Source organism: Oryctolagus cuniculus, chromosome 3, assembly GCF_964237555.1.
Source record: "Oryctolagus cuniculus chromosome 3, mOryCun1.1, whole genome shotgun sequence".
Lineage (NCBI taxonomy): Eukaryota > Metazoa > Chordata > Mammalia > Lagomorpha > Leporidae > Oryctolagus > Oryctolagus cuniculus.
Genome location: NC_091434.1, coordinates 120301442 through 120328443, shown reverse-complemented (window position 1 = coordinate 120328443; position 27002 = coordinate 120301442). Strand labels below are relative to the sequence as shown.

Genomic DNA, 27002 nt, shown 5'->3' with positions numbered 1-27002 from the left:
GTGAGGTTGCACATTCACAAGCTCCATAGGCTGGGAAGTGGATATCTTCGGGGGTGTTTCCCCTCCTGTGGCTCTCCTGCAGGTGTTAAAGCTTTCTGGCTGGGCTCAGGATTGAAATTTTGTCACCAGCTCTTTGTCATTAACTCCTCAGGTGTGTCTTGGGTTGAGGTTTCAGTATCCAAAACGTTTACTAAGTAATGGTGAGAAAACATCTGGAACCAGGCTTTGGAGTATTTTAACAAAACATGGGTGGTTTCTTGTAGAGGAGGAGAAGAGCTACACATATGCTACAGGATTGGCCTTGTTTGGCTTGGCAGAGTGGGTTGGTCAGTTTTTCACCTATTGGGAAAATAGAGATTTATCTGTGCTTCTAATTTTAAGGGCACAAATTATGGAGTATAGTATTTTTTAAGTAGAAAACAAAAAGAAACAAAATATTCCTTGTGGGGGAAAAAAAAAAACAGCAACAGAAAAAACTTGATTAAGCATGACAGAAAATGACCTACTTGCAGTTAGACTAACAGCATCTGTGATCTCAGTCAATGTCATTGGGCTAAATGCCCTTTCATGAGAGTAACATCTGAGGTTGGGCAGAAAATACATGGTACTTCAGCAAGTTCATGGGAAATAGAATTAAAAGGTAAATTTACTTTGGCGCAAAAAGATTTTGAAATCCACACAGTTTTTTTCATAGCACACATTTCCCTTGAGGTCCTTTGAAGACTCTTCTATGCCTGGATTTCAGATTTTTTTGCACCAAAATAAACTTACCTTTCAATTCCATTTCTTATGAACTTTTGGAAATGCCCTGTGTATACAAGAAACATGAGTGACTCAGAATGGTAGAAACATGGAGAACAGAAGACTGTTGGTTTCCATCCATCATCCAGTACCACACACTGGGTGGACTGACGGCACAGCAATTGACTCCTCCCGTTCCGGAGGCTGGAGGTCAGAAATCAGCGCATCCGCTGTGCTCCCGTGGAGACGCTGAGCAGGGTTCTTGTTGGCCTCCTCCCTGATCCTAGGGGTTGCAGTTACCCTGGGTGTTTTTCACTATGGCTGTAGTACTCCAGTCACTGCCTCTGTTGTCACATGGCATTCTTCTCGTGTCTGTGTCCAGAGTTCCTTCCTATAAAGGATACCACCCATGTTGGATTAAGGGCCTACCATGTGATTCTTCTCTGAATTTCAATCCATCTGCAAAGACCCTGTTTTTTTTTTTTTTTTTTTTTTTTTTTTTTTTTTTTTTTTTTTTAAAGACTTATTTTATTTGAAAGAGCTACAGAGAGAGGTAGAGACAGAGAGGTCTTCTATACGCTGGTTCACTCCCCAGATGGCCGCAACGGCTGGAGCTACGCCGATCCGAAGCCAGGAGCCAGGAGCTTCCTCTAGGTCTCCCACATGGGTGCAGGGGCCCAAGGACTTGGGCCATCTTCTGCTGCTATCTCAGGCCATAGCAGAGAGCTGGATTGGTAGAGAAGCATCTGGGACTCAAACCGGCGCCCATGTGGGATGCTGGCACTTCAGGCCGGGGCATTTTTAACCCACTGCACCACAGTGCCGGGTTACTAAGACCCTGTTTCTTAATAAAATCACATACATGGATGCTGGGGATTAGGACATCAACACATCTTTTAGCAGTGTGTGGGTAGGTGGGTGGGGGGGCAGGGCATAGTTTAACCCATAATAGAGACTGCTGAGTATAGATGGTGAAGTGAATTCAGGTCATCTTCCCCAACTAGCTAGTGAAATCATGGGGACATGTGTCAACAGCAATGGCCAAATAAAGAAGTTTGACTTCTGGTACAAACTGCAAACAGCCAGAGAAAGAGACAGCTCTGCTGAGATCGGTCACTGTCCCACCCCAAGTCCCAGAAGTAGTGACAAGATGAGTTCATTCAGCTGTGCAAATGTGCAGGAACACCCTTCGGTGTGGTTGCTGCTGATTAAGAGAGTAAGGTACTTTTTGAAAAGCTAAGTAAAAACCCTGGAGAATGTGATATCCTTGGACCTCTGCAGTGACTTGGAAGGTTTCCCCAGGACTTGTCATGTCAGGGCACTGGAAGGCATGAGGCTTACAGGAGTTGGATAGATCTCTGACTGATTACCTGAGCCCTAACTTGAGGCTTCAGAGTGCTGTGGTCAGAAGAGAGGGTAGGACCTAGGTTTTTCAGAAAGTGCTTAGTCCAAGAAGAAACACCCTCTTTCCTCACCCCCGTGCTGTCAGATGACATAAAAGTAAAGGAGGGTGCTGTGGTTGAATACAGTTTAAATGTGTGCCCCAAAGGGCCCCATGTTGGAAGCATGGTCTCTAGTATGGTTATGCTGAGAGCTGGCAGGACCTTTAGAAATTGGAGCCTGGGGAGGTTCTTAGGTCTCAGAATGGTGACAGTGGTTTAGGGGTCTTGAGTTCTTTTAGGAGAGTTGTTATGTGATAGCCCCTCCCCAGTCCCTGGTTTCCTGTCCTCCCATGTGATCTCTCCCTCACCTGTGCTCCTCCTGTGGTGCTGTCTGCCATCATACTCTTGGCATGATGAGCTAAGTAAACCACTAATTGTTCAGAAGTTAATAAGTTACCAGGCTTAAGAAATTTCATCATAGTAACAGGAAACAGAAGAATATAGAAGGTAACACCTGGTTATCAAGGCTTGCACGGGTGGGGCCTGGTGGTGGTACCAGTTGATAGCAGATTAGATAGGAACTAGGTTAAATAGGAAGCATGTCAAGGAGAAAGAGTTTGTGTCAGAGCAACCAGAAACTTCAGTACTACTTCCCTGTTAGACCTGAGCAGGGTGCAAAGAAATGGCTGCACAGCTACTCAAAGAGAGCATAAAAGAAAAAATAAGAAAAGGAAAAGGGATTTGTGTGTGTTTAGTGCTCTTTTGTATCTGTGACACATAGAATGCCTGCTGGTGTCACATAATTGAAAGAGGATGTTTCTTCCTGGACTAAGCACTTTCTGAAAAAGCTAGGTCCTACCCTCTCTTCTGACCACAGCCCTCTGAAGCCTCAAGTTAGGGCTCAGGTAACCAGCCAGAGATCTATCCAACTCCTGTGAGCCTCATGCCTTCAGTCACTGCAGAGGTCCAAGGATATCACATTCTCCATTTATCACATTTTCTTTAGCTTTTCCCAGTTGGAAAATGAATCACTGGTGTACAGGAAAGACGGGATACTCCAAGTGAAAGCCAGGACATGAGAGCAGAGCTATGTAGAAGGACTGAGAGAGTTCAGAAAGATTATTGATGTCTCGGAAGAACAGAACTCAACTTACATTGAAAACAAGAGAGATGTTCTGAAATTACTAGAATTGCCGAATGTAGGCCATACTAGACGGTGTCACTGGAAGCAGCAACAGAAAAGATTCCCTAAGATCAGTGGATAACCCAAAAGGCGTCAGAGATGCATGACATTGGCACCTGCTCATAAAAGCTGCTGGGGAATTTTGCAGCTAAACTGCATTCATTAGAAAACCAGAACATTTGAAACTAAATGAACTAATCTTTCCACTCAAGGAGATGGTGGAATTAGACTAAAACAAATGGAATTGATAAAGGAGAGAAGAGGGGGCAGAGTCAGTAAGAAAAGTGAGGGGGTGAAGGGAGAGAGCACGAGAGTACTGTTTGCCTGACAGTTTTGAAAACCCTTGTGAGATTCGGACTCAATGTCTGGTATTTGTGACCATATCAGGGAAGTTGGTAGGTATAGATGTTGTGTAACAACCTTTTTTGTACAGCCATTTGTCAGTCTTCACTGAAATAAATTGTGTTTATAGCTAGCAGTTTGACTCTTTGTAATTTGTCTTACAGAAATGTTTACATAGGGTGCTGAGATGCAATAAGAATGTTAATAGCTGCATTATTATTATTATTTTTAAACATTTATTTATTTGAAGGCAGAGTTACAGAGAGGCAGAGGCAGAGAGAGAGAGATGGACAGGGAGGGAGAGGTCTTTCATCAGCTGGTTCATTCTCCAGAAGGCTGCAACGTCCAGAGTTGTGCCAGTCTGAAGCCAGGAGCCAGGACCCTCTTCTGGGTCTCCCATGTGGGTGCAGGGGCCCAAGAACTTGGGCCATCTTCTACTGTTTTCCATGCTATCGCAGAGAGCTGGACCAGAAGTGGAGCAGCCGGAACTCAAACTGGCATCCATATGGAATGCTGGCACTGTAGGCAGCAGCTTTACCTGCTATGCCACAGTGCCAGCCCCAATAGCTGCATTATTTTTAATGGCAAAAAATTTCTGGCAGTCTAAATCTGCTTGTGTCCTGGGCCATTAATGTAGCTGTTAAAAAATAAAGTAGATCAGTGTGTATGATGTGAACTGACAGGCAAGTTGTAGTGTATTTCACATTTATAAAAAATTAAAGCAAGTATTTAAGTATTATATGTCTGCTTAAGCATTTATTCCTACTTTGTATCTCGAATGATTACCTATTCCTCGTGCATGTCTCAAGTGAATTGATCGAGTGAATCTTGGAAGGCCTGAAGACCTGAACTTTAACCAAGCTTTTCCAGGGTTTCTGATGCCAGCGGTAATGTGATTTACCCAACACAAGCAGAAGTCGATCTGCTTTCAGTCTAAGAGAAGGTGAATCAGAACTAAGTGTCAGGCTTCAACGAAGATTATGTTTGAGAGACATTTGAAATGTTGGATTGCCTTAAATAAAGTTCTCCTTTCTTTTTCTTTTGTTCAGGGCCTGGAAATTTACACTGCAGGATTCTAGGACAAACACAGTAAGTTGCTAATGGCGATCACCAGTAATGTTTGCACATGGTCTCTGTAGCAAATTGGAGACGAGAAGATTGGGAAAGGGAACGGGGGAGATAGGTCTGTGTTGGCCGTCCAGCCCTGGTGGGCAGAGCGAGGCAGGGTGCTTTTGGCTGACAGGGAGGAAGCTGGGCTTTGCCAAGGGTCTTGGCAAGCTTCTCCCCACACAGGCATGCTTGTTCTGCTGCTGTTTTCTAGAAATGTTTGTGTTTTTTTTCAGCCTTGCAGTACTTTGAGTTCTGTTTTGTTTGCAGTGAAGACTCAGAGGAACTGCAGGGTCCTTTTTATGCGTAGGGCCTCAGCCTTGTGAAAGCAAAACATTTTTGGGTCTAGTCCTGTTTCTGACCTTGGAAGTCAGTGCCCTCTCTGAGGCCAAGTAATGCCATCTTTGTGTGGGTCAGGGAATCACAGCAGAGGTAACTTCTGCAGTCAATATTTTGTTCTTCAGATGGGATTTTATTTTCTCCTTTATCGCCGTAGGATGAAAAGGATGACGTTAATTGATTTTATAGAGTGATTTGTGCATCTGGGAAAAAAAAGTAGGAAGGCTTAAAATCCAAATGTCAGTGTTTTCTACTTTTGTTATCCCAGGCTGAAGGATAAAGTTAGTGTTAATGATCCATATAGTTAGCAGTAAGATCCCAAGATGATTCTTTGCCTGGACTTTTATAAAGGATCTAACATACTTTCAACTGGGGAAAAATTTAATGAAGAACTTTTTACTTACTTTTATTTGTATTTGAAAAGAAGCAAGACAGAGAGGAAGGCAAAGAAAAATGGAGAGAGATCCTATATCCCCTGGTTCACTCCCCAAACACTGGCCAAAGCCAGGAGCAAAAAACAGACCGTGTGTAGGAACCTGTGTAAGTGTAGGGTTTTTATTTGTGAACAAAAGGATTGTTGAGAGCAAGGTAACATGTTTTAAAAGACTGAGTAATAGCCTAGCCTCAGGAGGCCCTGCTGGGTGGGCTCTGTTCCTGTTCTGGATATCAGAGTGGGCCTGGACTAACCAAGAATTTCTCCACTGCTAAGAGAGCTGTAGTTTTTTATCCTTTACTTTTTAATTTGCTAAATAAAAGCAGTGTATGTGCATAGTATCATTGAGTACATAGGTGCCCAGGCAGCTCCCTGTTCTCATTCTGTCTCCCTGCTTCTCCCCCAGGCTTACGTGGGCTCCGCAATCCTGTCTGATGAGACAGCTGTGGCTTCCTCCCCGCCTCCGTACACAGCCTATGCTGCACCAATCCCTGAGGTAGGGGGCAAACCTGAGCCCGTGTGGAGAGTGTCCATGTGGTGGGAAGTGTGGGGAGGCTGCGGATCTTGCGTCTGCCAGGTCACTCCCCAAATGACTGCAAAAGTCAGGGATGGGCCAGGCCGAAGCCAGGAGCCTGGTACTTTATCCAGGTCTCCCATGCAGGTGACAGGGGCCCAAGTACTCAGGTCATCATCTGCTGCATTCCCAGGCACATTAGCAAGGAGCTGGATTAGAAGTGGAGCAGCTGGGACTTGAACCAGCAGTCGTATGGCATGCCAGTGTTGCAGCTGGCAGCTTAACCCTCTGTACCCCAACACCAGACCCAGCTATTCACTTGTTCTGTTACTCAGTTTCATAAATTCTTGTCTTTTATTTTCTTTCTTATGCTTATTTTCTGGTAACTTTGTCTTTCTTTTTCAGAAGTTTCAGTATGATGTCTATTAGTCTGGAGTTCTTTGGATTTGTCCTTTATGGTCTTTTCAGCCTCTTGAAAGCATGAGTTCTATTTTTTGCTAATTAGAGAGACTGAAGTGTTTCTTTATCCCCAGCCTTCTTCCCTTTCCCCTTCTGGGACTCTGGTGACCTGAATGCCACCTGTTGTCCACCCTACTGATTCCAGAGACTCTGTCCATTTTCTTTTTTTTTTTTTTTTTTTACCTCAACCTGTTTTCTTTCTGATTAGGTTTAATTGGGTAAATTCTGCTGTTTCTGTTTACTAATTTCTTTTCTCTGTCTTCTCCATTTCATTTTTGAGTCTATTCATTTAATCATTTATGTGATTTACTGTATTTTTTTAGTTCTAAAATTTATACTTGATTATTCTTTATATATATATATATAAATTTGAAAATACTTTTTTTTACTGATTTATTTGAAAGAGTTAGAGAGAGGGGGAGACAGAGAATCTTCCATCTACTGGTTCATTCCTCATATGGCTGCTATGGCCAGGGCTGGGCCAGGCTGAAGCCAAGAGCTTCATCCAGGTCTCCCACATGGGTGACCGGGGCTCAAGCACTTGGGCCGTCTTCCACTGCTTTCTCAGGTGCATTAGCAGGGACTTGGATCAGAAGTGGAGCAGCTGGGACTTGAACTGGCGCCCATATGGGCTGCTGGCACTGCAGGTGGCAGCTTTACCTACTATGCCACAGTGCCAGCCCCACTCATAAAATGTTATGTTAGCTGCTTTCAAATACTTTCCAGATAATTCTAACATCTTTATCATCTTGGTGGTAGTGCCTTCTGTTATCTTTCTTCATTCAGTTTCAGATCTTTCTGGGTTTTGCATGATGGGTTTCAGCTGAAACCTGTACATTTTAAGTACTGTAGGACTCTGAGTCTCATTTAAATCCTGAGGAGGACACCTAGACTGTCCGTTCGGCCTCAGTGGACACTGGTGGGCTGAGTTCCCTGTCCCTGCTGGGAAGGTTGGGAGTGTAGGTTTTTTTTTTACGCCTTGGCTGAGACTAGTCTGCCTGGGAAGAGGAGGGGCTCCCCTTGTATGCGTGACCGGTTCTGAAAGTAACCCCTCTCCGCTAGGCTTCTGTGGACCCCACCCCACTCAGGCAGGAACAGCCACTTGGTTCTGTTTCTGTTGGTCTCCATTCACACTACTTGGCTGAAGTGTGTGTGTGTATGTGTGTGTGTGTGTGTGTGTGTGTATGTCTGTGTGTGTGTCTTTTTTCCTTCTGGCATGGGTGAAATTCCCTGCTCCCCACTTGGCCCTTTCTGACAGTACTGGGAGGGGACAGGAGGGTTCTTTGTTGCAGCATGCCCAGCCTGGAAGTACAGGCTCTCCCATCTGGTCTCTGGGATGGGGGGAGTGCTGGGGTTGCAGATTGTCTGGGCAGTCTGAAACTGTTCCATGTTGCTGTGTTGCCCCTTTCTTTGATTCTTTGGATAGAGGGAGCAGGCTTTTCTAGGGGCTCTTTTTGTCTGCACTTACTGACTTCTCCATTATCCATTCATCAACAACAAAACCCAGGGAGCTCACTGTGAGTCTCCCTTGCTCTGGAGGTCTCTGGCTTGTCTGCTGCCTTCTCTTTGCCATTCACAGCCTTGTGTGTTGTTTGTGTGTAATGTCCAAGGATTTTAATTGTACTTAGCAGAAAGAATAGGGGAAAATGTCTGTTCCATCTTCCAGAACTGGAAGTCCTGCCTCCTGCTTTTCTAGGGTAGCAAGCCTAGGTCTGCTCATGGCTCCCAGTTGTTTGCTGACTCAGAGTGCCAGTCACATAATGACAGTGATTGTCGTCATCTGTGAATGTGTCTGTTCCCTGCTCATTTCTGGCAGTGCTCCTTCATAGGTGTGTGTGCCCAGAAAGCCGCCAGTTCCCTGCCAAGGTCCTAGAGCACGGGCACCCTGTCCTCTGTGTTCTGCCCAGGATTGCTGAAATGGGGCTGAGAGGGTGAGGAGGGCCGGGGACCCGCTGAAGGCCAGGTTTAGCAGCACAGCTCTCATGGGCCTGTTTCTTTTCAGCAGGCCTATGGCTACGCTCCGTACAGCGGCGCCTACCCGACGGGAACCCAAGTTGTCTATGCTGCGAATGGACAGGCGTACGCTGTGCCCTACCAGTACCCGTATGCAGGTAACACACCAGCCTGCTCTCTGTGTTTCTGGCGTTTACTGGGTAGATCAACGAGGCTCGATAGAGGTTTTATTTCTCAATGTAAAGTTGAGTGAGCTGTTTTCCTATTATAGACCACAGATGACTCTGCTGCTATGTCTGAGGGGAAGAAAAGCAGTTTGAGAGCTAATTAGCTACTGGGCAATACAGTTGTGAAGCATAAAAGAGAACAAAACATATATTCCCACTTGTGAATTTTAGTTGTTCAAATTAAATATTAAGTTTTTAAAGTTCTTTTAGAAGTTGCTCCTCTAGCTTTTTTTCCCCTCACATTTTTTATTTTAATCACATAAAAGTGTGATTAAAAATGAAGAGCATGCTATATTTGCAGATTTAAGCCGTAATTCATTCATTCATTCATTTTTGGAGATTATTTATTTGAAAGGCAGAGCAACAGAGGGGGGAGAGGAAGATCTGCTGTTTCACTTAAATGGCCACAATGGCTGGGGCTGGGCCAGGCTGAAGCCAGGAGCCTGGAACTCCGTCTGGGTCTCGTGTGTTGTGGCAGGGGCCCAAGCAGCTAGGCTATCCTCCACTGCCTTCCCAGACACATTAGCAGGGAGCTGGATCAGAAATAGAGCAGCCAGGACAGGAACCTGTGCTCTGATATGGGATGCTGGCATTGCAGTCATTGGCTTCACCCTTGCACCACAACACCTGCCCCTAAGTTTTAATTTAATAATCGGTTTGCAGGAATACTAAGAAGCTAATGTGCTTTAATCAGGTGGGAGAGCTGTTCCTTCTGCAGGATGTGTGTCCCCCACCCTCTCCCTCTTTGTCACCCCAGTGAGCGTGGTGCAGAGGCAGGAGCCTACAGCTTCGTCAGGGCTGTGCCCTCTGAGCTGTGGGAACTTTTCTCTCAGCCGGCTGAGGACCTTGGTCTTCTGTCAGGACAGCCTGAGGGATGAGGTGTCTTGGGCAGGTTGCCTGCTGTGCCTGTGGTGGACGACGGTGGGACATGCTCAGCCTAGCCCCCTGCAGCAGCTCTCCAGGGGCGGGTGAGATGCCAGTGTGCAGGGAATCGCGCACTGTACGGTGCGCAGTTGAGTGGATTCTGGCTCCACGGACTGCTCCTCATGGGTCTTTCTCCTCCTTTTCAGGACTTTACGGACAGCAGCCCACCAACCAAGTCATCATTCGTGAGCGGTATCGAGACAACGACAGTGATCTGGCGCTGGGCATGCTGGCCGGCGCGGCCACGGGCATGGCCCTAGGGTCTCTGTTCTGGGTCTTCTAAAGCCCTCGAGCCTCAAGACCTTGGCGTGCATAGCTTCTGATAACCCTGTGTGCAATAATATGATTTGCAGGGCTTTTTCTGTTTGTGACAGATTTTTAAAATAACGGTATTAATAGTCCTTTTGAAAGTAGCGACCTGATAATTCTAATCCACATAAATACCACAGAGAAGGGTTTGAGGAACTGTGCTAGTTAGCCGAAATGTGGACTTCTAGGGGTCACTGGCTCATTCTGAGAGTTTCCTTATGGAACTCTCCGGATACCTTATTTAAACATAACTTGTCTTTAAAGGCACTTTCTTTTCAGAGTTAGATATAATGCTCAAAGGATTATTTTCATGTTATGTCAACAGTAGTAGTCATAAACGGGTATGTGTGTGCGTGTGCAGGAGAAGCTGTGGCCTCTCCGGTGTTACCTTTCAGCATCAGGCCACAGCTGGCTGCAGGGTACTTCTTGAGAATCGTGGGCTTGTAAGCTGCCAGGTGACTTCCTGGAGGCAGCGGGGTCAGCGACCCCCTGACTGCCCTCTGGGGCTCTGCACAGGCCTCAGCAAGGCTGGCTGCTCAGGACGAGGGGGGCAGCCCCCTCGCCCCCTGCCCCAATGACGTTTCAGGAACCTGCTGCGTCCTAGAGCTGCTTATCCTTGTATCCTTATTTGGTTTTGGTAGTGATTCCTGGAACACATCCCAAGTCAGGAATTGATTCCAGCCTCAGATTTAGGGCTTTTGCTTTTGAAACTCAGAGAAGGCAGAAGAATAGTGAGTGTGTGGAGGTAGGTTTGCTTTCCTCAGAGACAGTTTTTTAGCGTCTGCTCTAGATGTATTTATTGCTGCGTAAGCCTTCATAGAGCCTATTTTTCTACCTGTTGAAAGTGTAATACTAACAGAACGGTGAGGGACATGGAGGGGAGACACAGGCAGAGCATCTCGGCCTCAGGCCTCGGGGTTCGCAGCACATGGAGGAAGCCTGTCTGTCGCTCTGAAGGCCCATCCTGTGCAGGGGTGGAGCGCTGTGGCTGTCCACGGAGGGCCCAGATGGCCAGTGGCTGGGAGAGACTCAGGTCGTAGATGGCAAGTGGGGCATAGCGATGTGAGCAGCCTGCTCCAAGTTCTACCCTGCCCGGCCTCAGCCTTGTGTTTTTGCTCCTGAGCCACGTGTGATAAGGGAAGTGTGAGACATTGGATTTGAGCTCCCCAGTGTGTGAAGGCTTGGAAAGCCCACCATCATCCTCCGTTTTTGTCAAATACTTAGTTTCCAGTACCATGGCCTATGTACGTCAGCCACTCCTGTTGCGTTTGTTTTGCATTGTGAAGCTCTGGGTCCCATGGTTTTCCGTCCCGCGTTGTTTGGGCAGTTACTTTCACAGAGGTGGTCAGCACAGTCAGAGCTGGCTGCCCCACACTCCACGTAGTTCTGTTTTCCCTACAATACACTTCAGCTGGGACAGTTATGAACACGCGCTCTTGCTTACTGCTCAGCCAGCTCCATCTCTGAGGCAGGCTTGAACAGGTTTCCACATGAGATGAGAGCAGGTGCCAAGCAGACCTAGTGGTGGCCACAGGTCTGCTTTTGTAGCCAATCCCGGGACTTGCTGACATGGGAGCATGTTTCCAGCTGAAAGCAAGTCAAGTATCGGTATCTGTCATCTCTGGATGGATGTAACTTACAACCATATGGTGTTCCGTGTTTCCCAAGCTGCTTTGACCTGTAATGTTGACCTTACGTCCTGTGTCATAAGAATGGCTTTATTCAGATTTAGTCATTAAAGCTGTATCTTTACTTGCAAAATATTAAAAACAGTTTTTATGTTGCACCGGGGTATGTATTTTGAAGTAGAACCACAGGATATTGAGGTACAACCCTGACGTGCTCTGGAAGCAGAAGCTTTCCCCGTGTGCCCTGGCTGCCCTCCAGCTGACGGGGGAGAGGTGTGAGTTGAAATTTGAACATGTGTGCGTGTGTGCACTTGTGTGTGTTTCCCTGTCCCTCCCCAGTTCCTGTCCCTGTAGGGGCCAGCCTCCTGAGGTAGCCATAGCTGAGCCTGGAAGTTCACTGTTGCTCGGGACTTGATTCTGGTGTGAAATGCATACTGAATATAAGGATGGGCTCAGATGTTTCATTTCCTTGGCCCTCACACCTCTAGGTGGCAGCCATTTGGTAGACTCAGTTTCTCGACAGTGTCCTTTGTCTAAGTGCCACACTTAGGTAATCTTAAGTTGAGGAGTGAGTGAGAGGGAAGGGAATTCTTACTCAGGTTTGAGTAAGCATTTCACTTCCAAGTGTACTTTTAAATAATGATCTGTGCTTCAAAGAAGCTGCCCTAGAGGAAGTTGGCTGTTGCCATCACACACGTACTGATCTAATTGTTCTCTCAATTCTTTTAGTTAACCTCAGGGTCAGACTAGCGCTTGTGTGTTTTAGGCCATTGAAGATGCAAGGTGGTCATCTGGACCATAAGAAGCTCCTGTGGCTGGGAGAGATGACCCACATTTCTCTTGTATAGCAAGTTCCCCTGCTGTGTGTCTGCCTTCCCTTCCCTAGTGTGTATGGACACAGGCGTGGAGTGCAGTTCCTTTCTTCAAGGCTTGGTCTACAGTGTCTAATACTCTGTTGTGTCTTACAGAACCCAGTTTCCCTTGTATATGCAAATGTATATTTATAAGTGAAAATGTTACAATATTAAATGATCATTAACCCTCCAGTGTGTTTGATTGTGTTTTTTTTTTTTTTTTTTTTTTTTTTTTTTGTAAAGATTTATAGCTATTTGACAGCTGGAGTTACAGAGAAAAAGGTAGAGATAGATCTTCCATCTGCTGGTTCACTCCGCAAGTGGCCTCAACAGCCGGGGCTGGGCCAGGCCAAAGCCAGGAACCTAGAACTCCTTCTGAGTCTCCCATATGGGTGGCAGGGGCCCTGGTACTTGGGGCATTATCTGCTGCCATCCCAGGTGCGTTAGCAGGGAGCTGGATCAGAAGTGAAGGAGCTGAGACCTGCACTAACGTAATGTGGGATGCCAGTGTCTCAGATAGCTTGACCTGCACCCCAACGCCAGCTCCATTTTCACTTGTAAGAATTACTCTATAGTAAAACACCTCCAGTTTTTTGTTTGTTTTACTGCTGCAGACAGTAAGAGTGATGTTTACTGAAGGAGGTATTGTCCAAGTTCCACTTGGTGAGCCTGGGGCTCGGAAGTGAAATAGTTTACTTAGGAGCACACAGGTAGTAAATAAAGCTGGCATCTGTAACTGTTATTAAAACTCATTCTTTTCCCCTAAGCTGTGTGCATATGAGAGTGATTTCCATGAGAGCATGTGGCTGGCCTGTGAGGTCACACTGAGAATGGCTATAAAGAAAATTAGCGATATTTTCTTTAGATCAACATAGCAGTGTGTTTCCAGTAGCTTCTCTCCCATCTTTGGGTGCATGACTACGTATTTTTTGTTTAAATTTTTTTTTAGGAATTTTGAAATTAGATACTTCTTCCTTTTTTTGGAAATCAGAAACCACTTTTTTTTTTTTTATTTTTATTTTTATTTGTTTGTGAGAGTTACAGAGAGAGAGGTCTTTCATCCACTGGTTCACTCCCCAAATGGCTGCAGTGGCTGGAGCTAGGCCAATCTGAAGCCAGGAGTCAAGAGCTTCTGGATCTCTCACGTGAGTGCAGGGACTCAAGGTCTTGGGCCATCTTCCACTTTCCCAGGTGCATTAGCAGGGAGCTGGATAGGAAGTAGAGCAGCCAGGACTTTAATCAGCATCCATTTAGGATGCAGGTGCTGCAGGCTGGGGCTTTAACTTGGTGTGCCACAGTGCTGGGCCCTAAATTTTTTAAGATATCCTGTATTGGTTTTTTATTTAAAGGTTTATTTATTTGGGAGGCAGAGTTACAGAGAGTGACATATAGAGGTTTTATGTCTGGCTCACTCCCAAATGGCTGGGGCTGGGCCAGGCTGAAGCCAGGAGCCAGGAGCTCCATCCGGGTCTCCTCATGGGTGGCAGAGGCCCAAGTACTTAAGCCATCTTTTACTGCCTTCCCAGGACATTAGCAGAGACCTGACGAAGTGGAGGGGCTGTCAGACTGTTGCCCTTATAGGATACCAGTGTCACAGGCGGTGGCTTCCCCCTCTGCTCTGCAACATTGGCCCCAAATTTCCTGTAGTTTTGGATTCCTCCCTGGTTCCTCTGGGTAGCTTTCCTGTCTGACCCACATGCTGTAGACCTAGGTTTGGTGGGGACATGTGGTTGCCTGGTGTACTCCTACATTCGAAACTCTGGTTTATGTTTTTTTCAGAGAAGAATCTAGCATGTTCTGCCTGGAGACCACAGATCACAGATGTGGGGCTGCAGCCATCTGGGGAGTGAACCAGTACATGGAAGACCTCTCTCTGTCTCTCTGCCTCTACCTCTCTCTAGCTCTGCCTTTCAAATAAATAACTTTAAAAAAAATCATAAGAGAAAATAAAATGGAGATGTTAAAAAACAGAAGATGATAAGCCCCAGGAGAGAGGTTAGCCTAGTAGATGCTGGTTAACAGACGCATTGTGGCACAGCAGATTAAGCTGCCCCCTGCAACACCCGCATACCATGTGAGCGCTGGTTCAAGTCCCGGTTGCTCCACTTCCAGTCCAGGTGCCTGCTAATGCACCTGGGAAAGCAATGGAAGATGGCCCAAGTCCTTGAGCCCCTGCCACCCATATGGGAGACCTGGATGGAGTTTCAGGCTCCTGGCTTCAGCTTGTCCCAGCCCCCCTGGCTGTTGATGGCCATTTGGGGAGTGAGCCAGTAGATGGAAGATCCCTCTCTCTAACTCTGCCTTTCAAATAAATAAATACTAAATATTTAAGAAAATAAAAATTGCTGGTTAAGACAGCCACATCCCACACTGGAGTACTGAGTTCGAGTCTTGACTGCTCCTGAATGCAGCTTCCTGCCAGTGCTGACCCTGGAAGGTGGCAGTGATGGCTGAGTTGGTTTCCTGCCACCCATGTGGGTGACATGGATTGAGATCCTAGCACGTGGCTTTGGCCCAGCTCAACCCTGGTTTCTGTGGGAATTTGGAGAGTGAATCAGCATTTGGGAGCTCTGTCTATGCCTCCCAAAACAAGATAACTCACTTTATATGTTAAAAAAAAAAAAAAGACTTTAAGAAATGATAAATCTGTTGTATAGTGATATTTTAAAAATAGAGCGTATAAAAAATAGTTTGCGAAACGAAATTAGTGAGGCATGGCATTGTGTTCACATTAAAAAATTCTCGTTGGCATCTGGTGTAGTAGAAGACAGCTGGAGTCTCCTGTTTGCGTCCCATCTGTCGCGATTTGTCTTTCGGTTGGGGTGTGTGAAGGAACCACGGCCTCTCACAGTTGTGTAGCTGAGAAGGGAGAGCCTTGCAGACGCCCTGGAAGGGGCTCGGGCCCCCTCTGCTCCTTGAAAGCTTCATCTTTGCTGTCGTGTACCTTAGGTTTTTTCCAGTGACTGAGTATTTCTTATTAGCACAAAGCTCCGTTCATTCCATTTGTCCCTGAGCTGATCCAGTGCCGTGTTGATCTGGTATTGCTGACAATGCTAGAATGAAGGACACTGCACAAGAAGTGCTTTTCCCAGAGTGGGCTCTCACAGGTGACGTAGAATTGGTAGGTGGTTCGAGATGCCCTGGAGCAAAGCTGGCAACTGGGCACCTCCAGGATCCACCAAGCCCTAGATATGGAAGGGTTGTAATAAACTACCCAGGTCTTGGAGCTGAAAGCCACAGAGCGTTGTTTCTTGATCAAGTCGGAGCACGTTGTGGGTTCATGGGAGCGGATGCTTGGGTCCAGGTGATCATTCAGCGGCTGAAGCTTCTCCTGGAGTCCTCCGGGGGAGCTCTGAGTCCTGCTAGAAGAAAAAGATGGTGAAGACGCTCATCCTGCACTTGGAAGTAGCTCAGCTTCTGGCGCTGAGACCTAGCCACACAGCCTCAGCTTGGTATGCAGCGTCTGGGCCGTGTAGGCTGTGCTCCTCAAAAAGTGGCCCTGGCTTAGGGCTGATGGCCACATCAGACCTTGGTAAAGGACAAGCCATAGTTGTCGGCTGTCTTCAGCTCGCAGTGGAACTCAAGCTCATGTGACCCTTCCCTTGCATGGTGTTCAGCGCTTGCAGATTACGTGACAATTGTTTGTTCACACAACACAAATGCCATTTGTTCACAGATACTTTTGTTGTGTTCCCTGCTTACCAACTGGTTTGGATCTACAGAAGGCATTCACCCTTGGCAATCATTTTATCCAATTGTTTTTTTTCTCAAATCAATAATCTTTTATTGCATTATTAAAATACCACAAGACACAATCTGGGTTCTTGTTTCTGCAGCCGGATAACTTTTAGGTCTTATTCATCAGCCTGTTGAACTGTTCCTTTTTCAGAGACATAGATACCATCCAAAAATTTTCTGATATCTTTATTTTTAACTGTTGCCTGCTGAATCAGAAACAAGTTCAATGTCATTTCCTTCAAGCACTAATTTATCTTTCTGGGCTTGAGACACTGAACAGGCAACACCTGGCCTCATCCGAACCCTTTGGATGTACTTTTCACCCAAGAAATTTCTAATTTCAACAAGAGACCCATTCTCTTGAATAACCACGTTGATGGGGAAGTGAGCATACACTGACCTCATCTTGTAACGGAAGCCCAGTGTAACCCCCTTGATCATATTCTGTACGTGACTACAGATCGTGCGAACAGTTGCCAGCTCCTTTCTATTTCCCCACCATTTGTCAACCCGGAGCCTCTTTTTTTTCTTTCCCAGGAGACTGAGTTCCACATTGATGTGATTGAAGTCCCTCCGCAGGGTTCCTCTGGGCCCCTTCACAATGACTGTGCGCCCCTTCAGACTGATGTCGACATTTTCTGGGATGTCGACCGTCTGATTGCTGAGAATGGTCTTCATTCTCGCAGTAGATGCGGCAAAGAGAGCATCCAGTTGTTCTTTAATGCATTCATTCATTCAGTCGTATACTTAGCACTGTTGCAAAATTGCATGTTTTTATTTGCCCTTCAGTTTCCCTGGGAGAAGGTTACAGAGTCTGGTCTGTTGCCAAGTGCTCAGGGAACAGAAGTCCTGCCTCCCTGACAGGTGTGTGGCCCGTGGGGGTGTGAGAATGCTATGTTGGAGCAGGTGCTTTAGGAAGCAGAGGGGCTTCTGCAGCTTTCTTGTGCTTCTGCTAGCACTGCTGGCCATGATCCCAGAGCAGAAGCCTCTGCAGCTGCCCCCAGGCTCTCTGTCGCCAGAACAGGAAGGGAGCATTGTTGGTCACACAGCAAAGGCCACCAGGGTGAGCTGCTTCCAGGTGCCTGGGCCTTGTGCCAGGAGCTGGGGCTCAGGGGTGAGAGACTGCAAGCCAGTGGGGATCATGGGATTGTGGCTCAGGTTAGGACCAACATGACGGGGTCCAGATGCCATGCTGCTGTTTGCTGGGCTCCTGCCCTCTCTGAGGCATTTTCATCTCTGAGTCGCTCAGGGGTCATGATGCCAACCCCCACCTCTGGTGGACAGAGGGTTAAATGATAGCAGTGCATGAAGACCAGATGTAGTTCCTGGCTCCATGAGGGTGCTCATGTGTCTTGCCCTTCCTTGACTACCATTTTCGTAACTTTCTAAGACCGGATGACAGGGGCCAGCATTCTGTCATAGAAGGTAAAGCCTCCACCTGTGATGCCTGCATCCTATATGGGTGTGGGTTCAAATCCCGACTGCTTCACTTCCAGTTTGGCTCCCTGCTAATGTGCCAGGGAAAGCATTTGGCTCAAATGCTTGGGCCCCTGTTACCCATGTGGGAGACCCGGATGGAGTTCCTGGCTCATCTTCAGCCTGACGCAGCTCCAGCTGTTGTGGTCATTTGGGGAGCAAACCAGGGGATGGAAGATCTCCCTGTCTCCCTGTCTCTGTCTCTCTCTCCCTCTCTATCTCTGCCTCTAAAATAAATAAATATTAAAAAAATTAAAAAATGGTGTGACAGGATCTTTCCATAGTCCTCAAACACAGCTGAGACCACTTCTTGTTCCTTGTGACCAGGAAGACCTGTCTCCTGGGCCTCCTATACCCAGATGGGAGGCCTCTGCCCTCCCGCCCCAGGGAAATGTGAGAATTAATGATGGTCTTTGCATTCCCCCCACCCCAAATTTTACTTCTCATTCAGAATTCTCTCCCTTCTGTCTATACCTCTAAATCCATGCAACTGAGGGCAAGGAGGCCCTGGGGGAGCTGAGGTCCGAGGCCTGGCGTCAGTCATCACAAGGCTCGTGCCAGCCACCTGGCTTTGGGGACAGCACGCCTTTGCTTCCCCACCCCCTCCTTGGTTCCACAATTGCTAGGATAGGAGTACCTCAACGGATTGTGTGTGGATCGCTGAGTTAGCATGGATGGGAAGCGCTTAGAGCAGTGCCTGGTACCTTGATACGTGGCCAGGGTGAATGCTTACTGTGACTGCGTTCTGAGGGCCTGCCCTCCTGGAACACACGGATGACTGGTGCTGCGTGCCAGCCCCGAGGCACTGGGACGGGCCCAAGCTCACACCTGGGGTGGCTGCTGGCTCTGGGACCTATGGGAAGCGAACACCTGCCACCTTTTTCTCATCTGAGTGGCTCAGTCGCCTGGCCAAATGCTTGGGAATATCGAGGTCCAAACTCCAGTGTCCAGGAGCTGGTCAGTAGTGCATATTTCTGGAACTTCGGCCCAGAGGACCTAGGGTGGGCCTGAGCCTGCGATTCCCCAGCCCCCCTGTGCAGCCTGTCTTACCTGGTCCTGGCTTCCAGAACCCTCAGACTTGGGCCTTTGCAGATTAGCTGCACAGCGGTCCCTGGAAGCCTACTAGAAAGAAAAGCAGGTTCTCCTCCAGGCCCCAACCTCCTGAAACAGCGACTCAGTCCTCACGCCTGAGAACCTCTAGCCTGGAGCAGACTCCCTCCCTTCCTGCGTCTCCCTCCCTCTCCCCCCCTGCCCTCGCTCCCACTCCCCTGCACTTCCTCCTTGCAGCCCCTGGTTCTGAGAGCTGCCACTGGGTGTCAGAGCAGCCCCAGGAATATCCTTGTCACCCTCCTCCTGGGCCCGTCTGGCCCCTGCTGTCTCTCCCAAGGCTGCCTGTTCAAGTTTTGGGACCCAGCATGGAAGGGGAGGAAGTGCTTGGCCCAGAGAGTGGGTCTGATTGCCCATTCTCTGCCTGGGTCCTTGCCCTCTGCGCGGGAGTCACAGACCCAGGCTGTGCAAGGTGCTCCTTGGCCCTGGACGTGAGCCTTGGGCATGAGAAAGGCTCCCTGGACGAGAGGTGTCCTTTCTGCTGTGGGTATTCCTAGGTGACAAGTGACTGCAGATGGACGAGGTCCTGCGGGACACAGGACTTACTGAAGGTCATGCTGAGCTCCATCAAGACAAGCGCGGTGGCCTGGCCTTTCCTGGCTGCCCAGGGTTAGTGTCACACGGGGTGGCGGCCAGGGCAGCTGCATGATACCATGTAGCAGGTGATGAAGGATTGGAGGGCACTGCAGACTCCTACCCCTGTCAAGTTGCTGCTGGCTCGTGTTGCCCCCAAGGCTTCTCCAACCTCTTTGCTCTGGGCCCCTCTGTGAGTCCTGGTGAGGGCTCCCAGGAGACCCCTCCCCCAGGATCCTCCATCCAGGCTCAGACCCTGTAATTGGGCCTCCTTTTCCTGCCCTGTCCCACTGCATTGATGCTGAGGCTTCTGAGTTCAAGACCAGAGTCCATGTGTGCATGTAGTGCTGCAGAGGGCTGAGTAGGGCGGGCAGGGTCCCTGATCACAAAGCCAACACAAATACCAGCAACGGCTCTCCATGGATGCTCAGCAGAGCCCTGGGTGAGGCTATGGGGAGGATGCTGGGGAGGGGGTGAGGTGGGTGTTAAGCTGGATTTCCAGGCGGTGCACAGGCCCCGGGTGGACAGCTGGCAGAGGGGGAGGGGCATGCCGTGCTGGGTAAGAGTGGCTCTGGGATGGGGCCCTGTGGGGACTGAGGACTTAGAGAAGTGGTTTGGGGATGGCACCTGTGGGAGTGTGTGAGATGTGTGGGTGAGCAAGCCCTGGGGCACCTGCTGGCAATCAACTGTAGGGTGTAGGCAGTGTCTCTCCTTTTTTTAAAATTTTATTTATTTTTTTAAAGATTTTTATTTATTTGAAAGAGTTACAGAGAGAAGGAGAGGCAGAGAGAGAGAGAGAGAGGTCTTCCATCCACTGGTTCACTCCCCAATTGGCTGCAATCGCTGGAGTGCGCCAATCTGAAGCCAGGAGCCAGGAGCTTTTCCCAGTCTCCCACGCGGGTGCAGGGCTGAAGGACTTGGGCCATCCTCCACAGCTTTCCCAGGCCATAGCAGAGAGCTGGATCAGAAGTGGAGCAGGGCCGGCGCCGCGGCTCACTAGGCTAATCCTCCGCCTTGCGGCGCCGGCACACTGGGTTCTAGTCCCGGTCGGGGCACTGGATTCTGTCCCGGTTGCCCCTCTTCCAGGCCAGCTCTCTGCTGTGGCCAGGGAGTGCAGTGGAGGATGGCCCAAGTGCTTGGGCCCTGCACCCCATGGGAGACCAGGATAAGTACCTGGCTTCTGCCATCGGATCAACGCGGTGCGCCGGCCACAGCGCGCCGGCTGCGGCGGCCATTGAAGGGTGAACCAACGGCAAAGGAAGACCTTTCTCTCTGTCTCTCTCTCTCACTGTTCACTCTGCCTGTCAAAAAAAAAAAAAAAAAAAAAAAAAGTGGAGCAGCCGGGACTAGAAATGGTGCCCATATGGGTTGCTGGCGCTTCAGGCCAGGGCATTAGTCTGCTGCACCACAGTGTTGGCCCCGTATTTATTTTTTTAAAAGATTTTCTTTTATTTATTTGAAAGAGTTACAGAGAGAGGTAGAGACACAGAGAGGTCTTCCATCCACTGGTTCACTCCCCAGATGGCCTCAATGGCTGAAGGTGCGCTGATCCGAAGCCGGGAGCCAGGAGCTTCTTCCAGGTCTCCCACGTGGGTGCAGGAGCCCAAACACTTAGGCCATCTTCTACTGCTTTCCCAGGCCACAACAGAGAGCTGGATCAGAAGAGGAGCAGTCGGGACTAGAACCGGTGCCCATATGGGATGCCAGCACTGCAGGCCAGTGCTTTAACCCACTGTGCTTCAGCGTCGACACCTCTTTTCTTTTTTTTTTTTAAAGACTTATTTATTCATTTATTTGAAAGGTGGAGTTACAGAGAGGGAGAGGCAGAGGTGGGGCAGGGGGTAGGGGTAGGGGTGGAGAGAGAGAGGTCTTCCATCTGCTGGTTCACTCTCCAAATGGGCACAACAGCCGGGGAGCTTGGCCAGACCAAAACTGGGAGCCAGGGGCTACTTCCCAGTCTCCCACGTGGAAATTGGGCCATCCTCCACTGCTTTCCTAGGCCATAGCAGAGAGCTGGATTGGAAGTGAAGCAGCCGGAACTTGATCTGGCGCCCATATGGGATGCCAGCGTTGCAGACAGTGGCTTAACCCGCTGCACCACAACCCCAGCCTCAGGATCTGTTTCTTCTAAGTGGTGAGTATAAAACTGTAGGGACAGATACTCCCTTATTATCTGTGCAGGGGCTTAGAGCCATGGGCCCAGCTCTGCGTCATTCCTGACAAGGGTACTCTGTCTTCTCTCTTCATTTTTTTCATTTTTTTTTTTTTTTGACAGGCAGAGTGGACAGTGAGAGAGAAAGAGACAGAGAGAAAGGTCTTCCTTTGCCGTTGGTTCACCCTCCAATGGCCGCTGCGGCCGGCGCGCTGTGGCCGGCGCACCCCGCTGATCCGATGGCAGGAGCCAGGTACTTAACCTGGTCTCCCATGGGGTGCAGGGCCCAAGCACTTGGGCCATCCTCCACTGCACTCCCTGGCCACAGCAGAGAGCTGGCCTGGAAGAGGGGCAACCGGGACAGAATCCAGTGCCCCGACCGGGACTAGAACTCGGTGTGCCGGCGCCGCCAGGCGGAGAATTAGCCTAGTGAGCCGTGGCGCCGGCCCATTTTTGTCAGTTTTAATAGAGATTTGTTCACTTCATTGCTTGTTGTGGAAGAACCAAGTTTTTGTTTCAGTGCTTTGTTTTTTTTTTTAAGTGTATTAGTTTTTCTTTCTTTTTTTTTTTCTCCAAAGATTTCTTTATTTATTTGAAAGGCAGAGATATGGAGTGGGGTAGGGGTGATTGGAGAGAGAGATATCAATCTTCCATCTGCTGGTTCACTCCCCAAATGGCCACAACAGCCGGAGATGGGCTGATCCAAAGCCAGGAGCCAGGAACTTCTTCCAGGTCTGCCACATGGGTGTAGAGGCCCAAGCACTTGGGCCATCTTCTGCTGCTTTCCCAGGTGCATTAGCAGGGAGCTGGATTGGAAGTGGGGCAGCCAGGTCTTGAACTGGCGCCCATATGGTATGCTGGCACTGTAGGTGGAGGCCTAACCTGCTGATCTATCTTTATCTTCACTCAGTTCTGTGGATTTTTTTAAAATTTCCTCTTTCACCCCTGGGTTATATAGAAGTGTGTTGTTTCTGTTTTCTTTCTGTTAGGGATTTACCTGTTGATACCGTTGTGGGATAAGCCTCTACCAGGTTTCCCTACATATAACTGCTGAGGCTTGTTTGGTAGCACGGATCTCGTGTGCCTCGGTGGGTGCTGTACAGATGCTTAGAGGACGCGTGGTCTGTTTCTGCAGGGTGAGCTCTCCAGTCACGTGCTCCAGTGGCTCAGATTTTCAGGGCCTTGCTGACGCCCTGCCTAGTGGTTTTACCAGTGCTGAGCGTGGAACTTGTCAGTTCCCAGCTACGGCTGTGGGCTTGTCTGTGTCTCCTGTCAGCTCTGTTCACTTTTGTTGTTTTTTGACTAAAATTGAACGTGAGATTTTATTGAATGTAAAAATACAGAACTTGAAATGTACCATTTGAACCATTTTTAAGTTTAGAACTCAGTGGTGATAAGTACATACAAGGCTATCCTGCCATCATCACCATCTATTTCTAGATCTCAAACAGAAACTCCATACCCACTTAGCACTAACCTCAGACTCCCATCTCTTGGTAGCCTCTACGTTCTTCCTATTCTAGACATGTTAAACAGAAGGACACATATTTTTCCTTTTGTATTTGGCTTATTTCACTTAGCATCAATTTTTTTTAAAGATTCATCCTAGCTATAGCTTGTATCAGAAATTCATTCCTTTTCATGACTAATATTCCATTGTAAATTTAGACCACATTGTATTTATGCATTCCTCTGTCGAACTCTTGTGTTGTTCCACCTTCTGACTATTGTGAATAAAGCTTCTATGAACATTGGTGCACACGTATCTTCTTGAATCCTCCTTCCAGTTCTTTTGAGTATAAATCTAGGAGTGGTATTTCTGTATCATAGGGAAATTCTATGCTTAACTGAGGAATTGCCAAACTTTTTTTTTCCATATTGGTTACACCATTTTAAATGTCCACCAACAACTTATGAGGGTTAATTTTGTCACACTTTTTAAAATTTTAATTATTTTTAAAGGTGTATTTAATTATTTGAAAGGCAGACTTACAGAGAGGTAGAGGCAGATTTTGAGAGGGGTAGAGAGAGAGAGAGAGAGAGAGATCCTCCATCCTCTGGTTCACTCCCCAAATGGCTGCAATGGCCAGGGCTGGGCCAGACCAAAGCCAGGATCCAGAAGCTTCCTCAGGGTCTCCCCCGTGGGTCCAGTGGCCCAAGGACTTGGGCCATCCCCTGCTGCTTTCGCAGGCACATTAGCAGGAAGTTGAATTTGAAGTAGAATAGCTGGAACTTGAACCAGCCCTAATCCACTGTTGGTGGGAATGTAAACTGGTGCAGCCACTATGGAAGACAGTATGGAGATACCTCAGAAATTTGAATGTAGACCTTATGCCCCAGTCATCCTACTCCTGGGAATTTACACAAAGGAGATGAAATCAGCATATGAAACAGTCATTTGGGGGCCAGTGCTGTGGCCTAGAGGGTAAAGCTGCTGCCTGCAGTGCCAGCATCCCATATGGGCGTCAGTTTGAGTCCCGGCTGCTCCACTTCTGATCCAGCTCTCTGCTGTGGCCTGGGAAAGCACTAGAAGATGTTCAAAGTTCTTGAGCCCCTGCACTCACATGAGAGACCTAGAAGAAGCCTGGCTTCAGATCGGCTCAGCTCTGGCCATTGCGGCCAATTGGGGAGTGAACCAGCAGATGGTAGACCTCGCTCTCTTTCTCAGTCTCCCTCTGTCTCTCTGTCTCTCTCTCTCTGCCTCTCCTTCTCTCTCTGTGTAACTCTAACTTTCAAATAAATAAAAATAGTTTTTTTTTATAAAAGAGTTATCTGTAGCCCCATGTTCATTGCAGCACAATTCACAATAGCTCAGATATGAAATCAACCCAGATGTCCATCAACTGTTGACTGGATAAAGAAATTATGGTATATATACACTCTGGAGTACTACTCAGCTGTAAAAAAAATAAAATAAAATCCTGTCTTTTGCAACAAGATGGATGCACTGGAAACCATTATACTTAGTGAAATAAGCCAGTTCCCAAAAGACAGATATTATGTGTCTTCCCTGATCCGAGGTAACTAATAGAGTACCTGACATGCACTGTATTGGAGTGAAATAGACATTTTGAGATTCTATGACTGGATTGTTTATAGTCCTTGTCTCTTCCATTGAGTTTTAGTTTTTTTCTTGATACTACTTGTTGAACTCTTTCACTAAGTGTAGGGTTAACTATATGATCATTAAGGAAACTGAAAATAGATCTTTGTAAAAATTTAGAGTGGGAATGAGAGAGGGAGGAGTAGGAAGGGATGGAGTGTGGTGGTGGGGGGAAGTGTCAGTATGTTCCTAAATCTGTATATATGAAAAACATGAAACTTGTATAACTTAAATCAAAATTAAAAATAAATAGAAAAAAGATTTTATTAGTATAAAGATAATGGATTTCATGTATTTCATAGATATAATTCTAAGAAGGTAGCCATAATTGCTTCCTTTTATCTTTCCCTCAAACCTCCTTTTTCCTTCTTTTACTTTGAAATAATTTTTTTTGTATTTCACATATATAGTTTTTTTTTTTTTTTGACAGGCAGAGTGGACAATGAGAGAGAGAGAGAGAGAGAAAGGTCTTCCTTTTGCTGTTGGCTCACCCTACAGTGGCCGCCGCAGCCAGCACACTGTGGCTGGCTCATGGCGCTGATCCAATGGCAGGAGCCAGGTGCTTCTCCTGGTCTCCCATGGGGTGCAGGGCCCAAGCACCTGGGCCATCCTCCACTGCACTCCCTGGCCACAGCAGAGAGCTGGCCTGGAAGGGGGGCAACTGGGACAGAATCCGGCGCCCCGACCGGGACTAGAACCCGGTGTGCCGGCGCCGCAAGGCGGAGGATTAGCCTAATGAGCTGCGGCGCCAGCTTACATATATAGTTTTAAACTTTGCTCATTTTACTTCAGTTTTTTTTGTTGTTGTTGTTGTTCAGTTGTAGGAATTCTTTGTATATTCTCCGTATCAATATCTTAGTTACAGGATTCATAAATATTTTCTCCCAGTCTGCGAATTCTTTTCATTCTTTTGATTGTATCTGTTGATGCACCAAAAATTTTACTGTTGATGAAGTCCAGTTTATTTGCTTCTTTGTTTTGTTGCCATATTAAATCAGTTATTGCCAAATCTAAATCATAAAGATTCTTCTTTATTTTCTTCTAATAATTTTATGGATTTTGGTCTTTGACCCATTTTAATTTTTTTTTTTTTGATGTGGCATAAGATAATGGTCCAGTCTGATTCTTTTCATGTGGATATCCAGTTTTCCTAGCACCAGCTGGTGAAAAGGTTCTCTTCTCCCCATGCAGTGGTCTTGACACTCTTGCAGAAATTTGTTGAGGCTAAACATTTGGTTTAGCCATTAATGTACTGGTTAAGAAGCCTGAGTTCCATATCTAAATGCCAGAGTTCAAGTCCTGGCTCCACTCCTGATTCCAGCTTCCTGCTAATACACACCCTAGGAAGCAGTAGGAGATGATGACTCACATAGCTGAATTTCTGCAACCCACGGGGGAGACCAGGATTGAGCTCCTGGCTCCTGTCTTTGCTTTGGCCCAGCCCTGCTGTTGTGAGCATTTGGGGAGTGAACTAGCAAATGGGAACTCTCTCTCTCTCTCTCAATCTCTATCTCTGTTTCTGTCTCCTTGCCTTTCAAATAACAAAGATTTTTTTTTTTTCATTTGAAATTCAATGTGGCCAGTGCTGCGGCTCAATAGACTAATCCTTCGCCTGCGTTACTGGCACACCGTGTTCTAGTCCCGGTCGGGGCGCCAGATTCTGTCCCGGTTGCCCCTCTTCCAGGCCAGCTCTCTGCTATGGCCCAAGTGCTTGGGCCCTGCATCCACATGGGAGACCAGGAGAAGCACCTGGCTCCTGGCTTCGGATCAGCGCAGTGCACCAGCCACAGTGTGCCAGCCGCGGCGGCCATTGGAGGGTGAACCTATGACAAAGGAAGACCTTTCTCTCTGTCTCTCTCTCTCTCACTGTCCACTCTGAGAGATGGGCCAAGGACCTCAATAGACATTTTTCAAAAGAGGAAATCCAAATGGCCAACAGGTACATGAAAAAATGTTCAGGATCACTAGCAATCAGGGAAATGCAAATCAAAACCACAATGAGGTTTCACCTCACCCCAGTTAGAATGGCTCACATTCAGAAATCTACCAACAACAGATGCTGGAGAGGATGTGGGGAAAAAGGGACACTAACCCACTGTTGGTGGGAATGCAAACTGGTCAAGCTACCATGGAAGTCAGTCTGGAGATTCCTCAGAAACCTGAATATAACCCTACCATACAAGCCAGCCATCCTACTCCTTGGAATTTACCAAAAGGAAATTAAATTGGCAAACAAAAAAGCTGTCTGCACCTTAATGTTAATTGCAGCTCAATTCACAATACCTAAGACATGGAATCAACCTAAATGCCCATCAACAGTAGACTGGATAAAGAAATTATGGGATATGTACTCTATAGAATACTATATAGCAGTCAAAAACAATGAAACCCGGTCATTCACAACAAAATGGAGGAATCTGGAAAACATCATGCTGAGTGAATTAAGCCAGTCCCAAAG

The 27002-nt window shown here is 47.5% G+C and overlaps 2 protein-coding genes across 3 annotated transcripts in view; one reads left to right on the top strand and one right to left on the bottom strand.

The window, feature by feature from the left end:
- PLEKHB2 (pleckstrin homology domain containing B2) overlaps positions 1-12587 on the top strand; it is a 31199-nt gene extending 18612 nt beyond the window's left edge. The window contains exons 5-8 of one of the 2 annotated variants that reach the window (XM_008258455.4): positions 4698-4737; positions 5934-6023; positions 8506-8611; positions 9751-12587. In XM_008258455.4, coding sequence (XP_008256677.2) covers positions 4698-4737; positions 5934-6023; positions 8506-8611; positions 9751-9887 — 373 coding nt within the window. In that variant the 3' untranslated portion in view covers positions 9888-12587. Of the gene's footprint in view, positions 1-4697; positions 4738-5933; positions 6024-8502; positions 8612-9750 lie in introns of both variants that reach the window. The other variant, XM_002712323.5, reaches the window with a different exon arrangement.
- A 3549-nt stretch (positions 12588-16136) lies between these two features.
- On the bottom strand, positions 16137-16839 carry LOC100340232 (large ribosomal subunit protein uL6-like). The gene has a single exon (XM_051848768.2). The coding sequence runs from the start codon at positions 16809-16811 to the stop codon at positions 16326-16328; it is 486 nt and encodes a 161-aa protein (XP_051704728.2). The 5' UTR covers positions 16812-16839; the 3' UTR covers positions 16137-16325.
- Positions 16840-27002: the final 10163 nt, after the last annotated feature.

What these genes read in the sequence shown, in the direction of transcription:
- LOC100340232 (XM_051848768.2), bottom strand. Translation starts at nt 16,811, where the DNA reads ATGAAGACCATTCTCAGCAATCAGACGGTCGACATCCCAGAAAATGTC.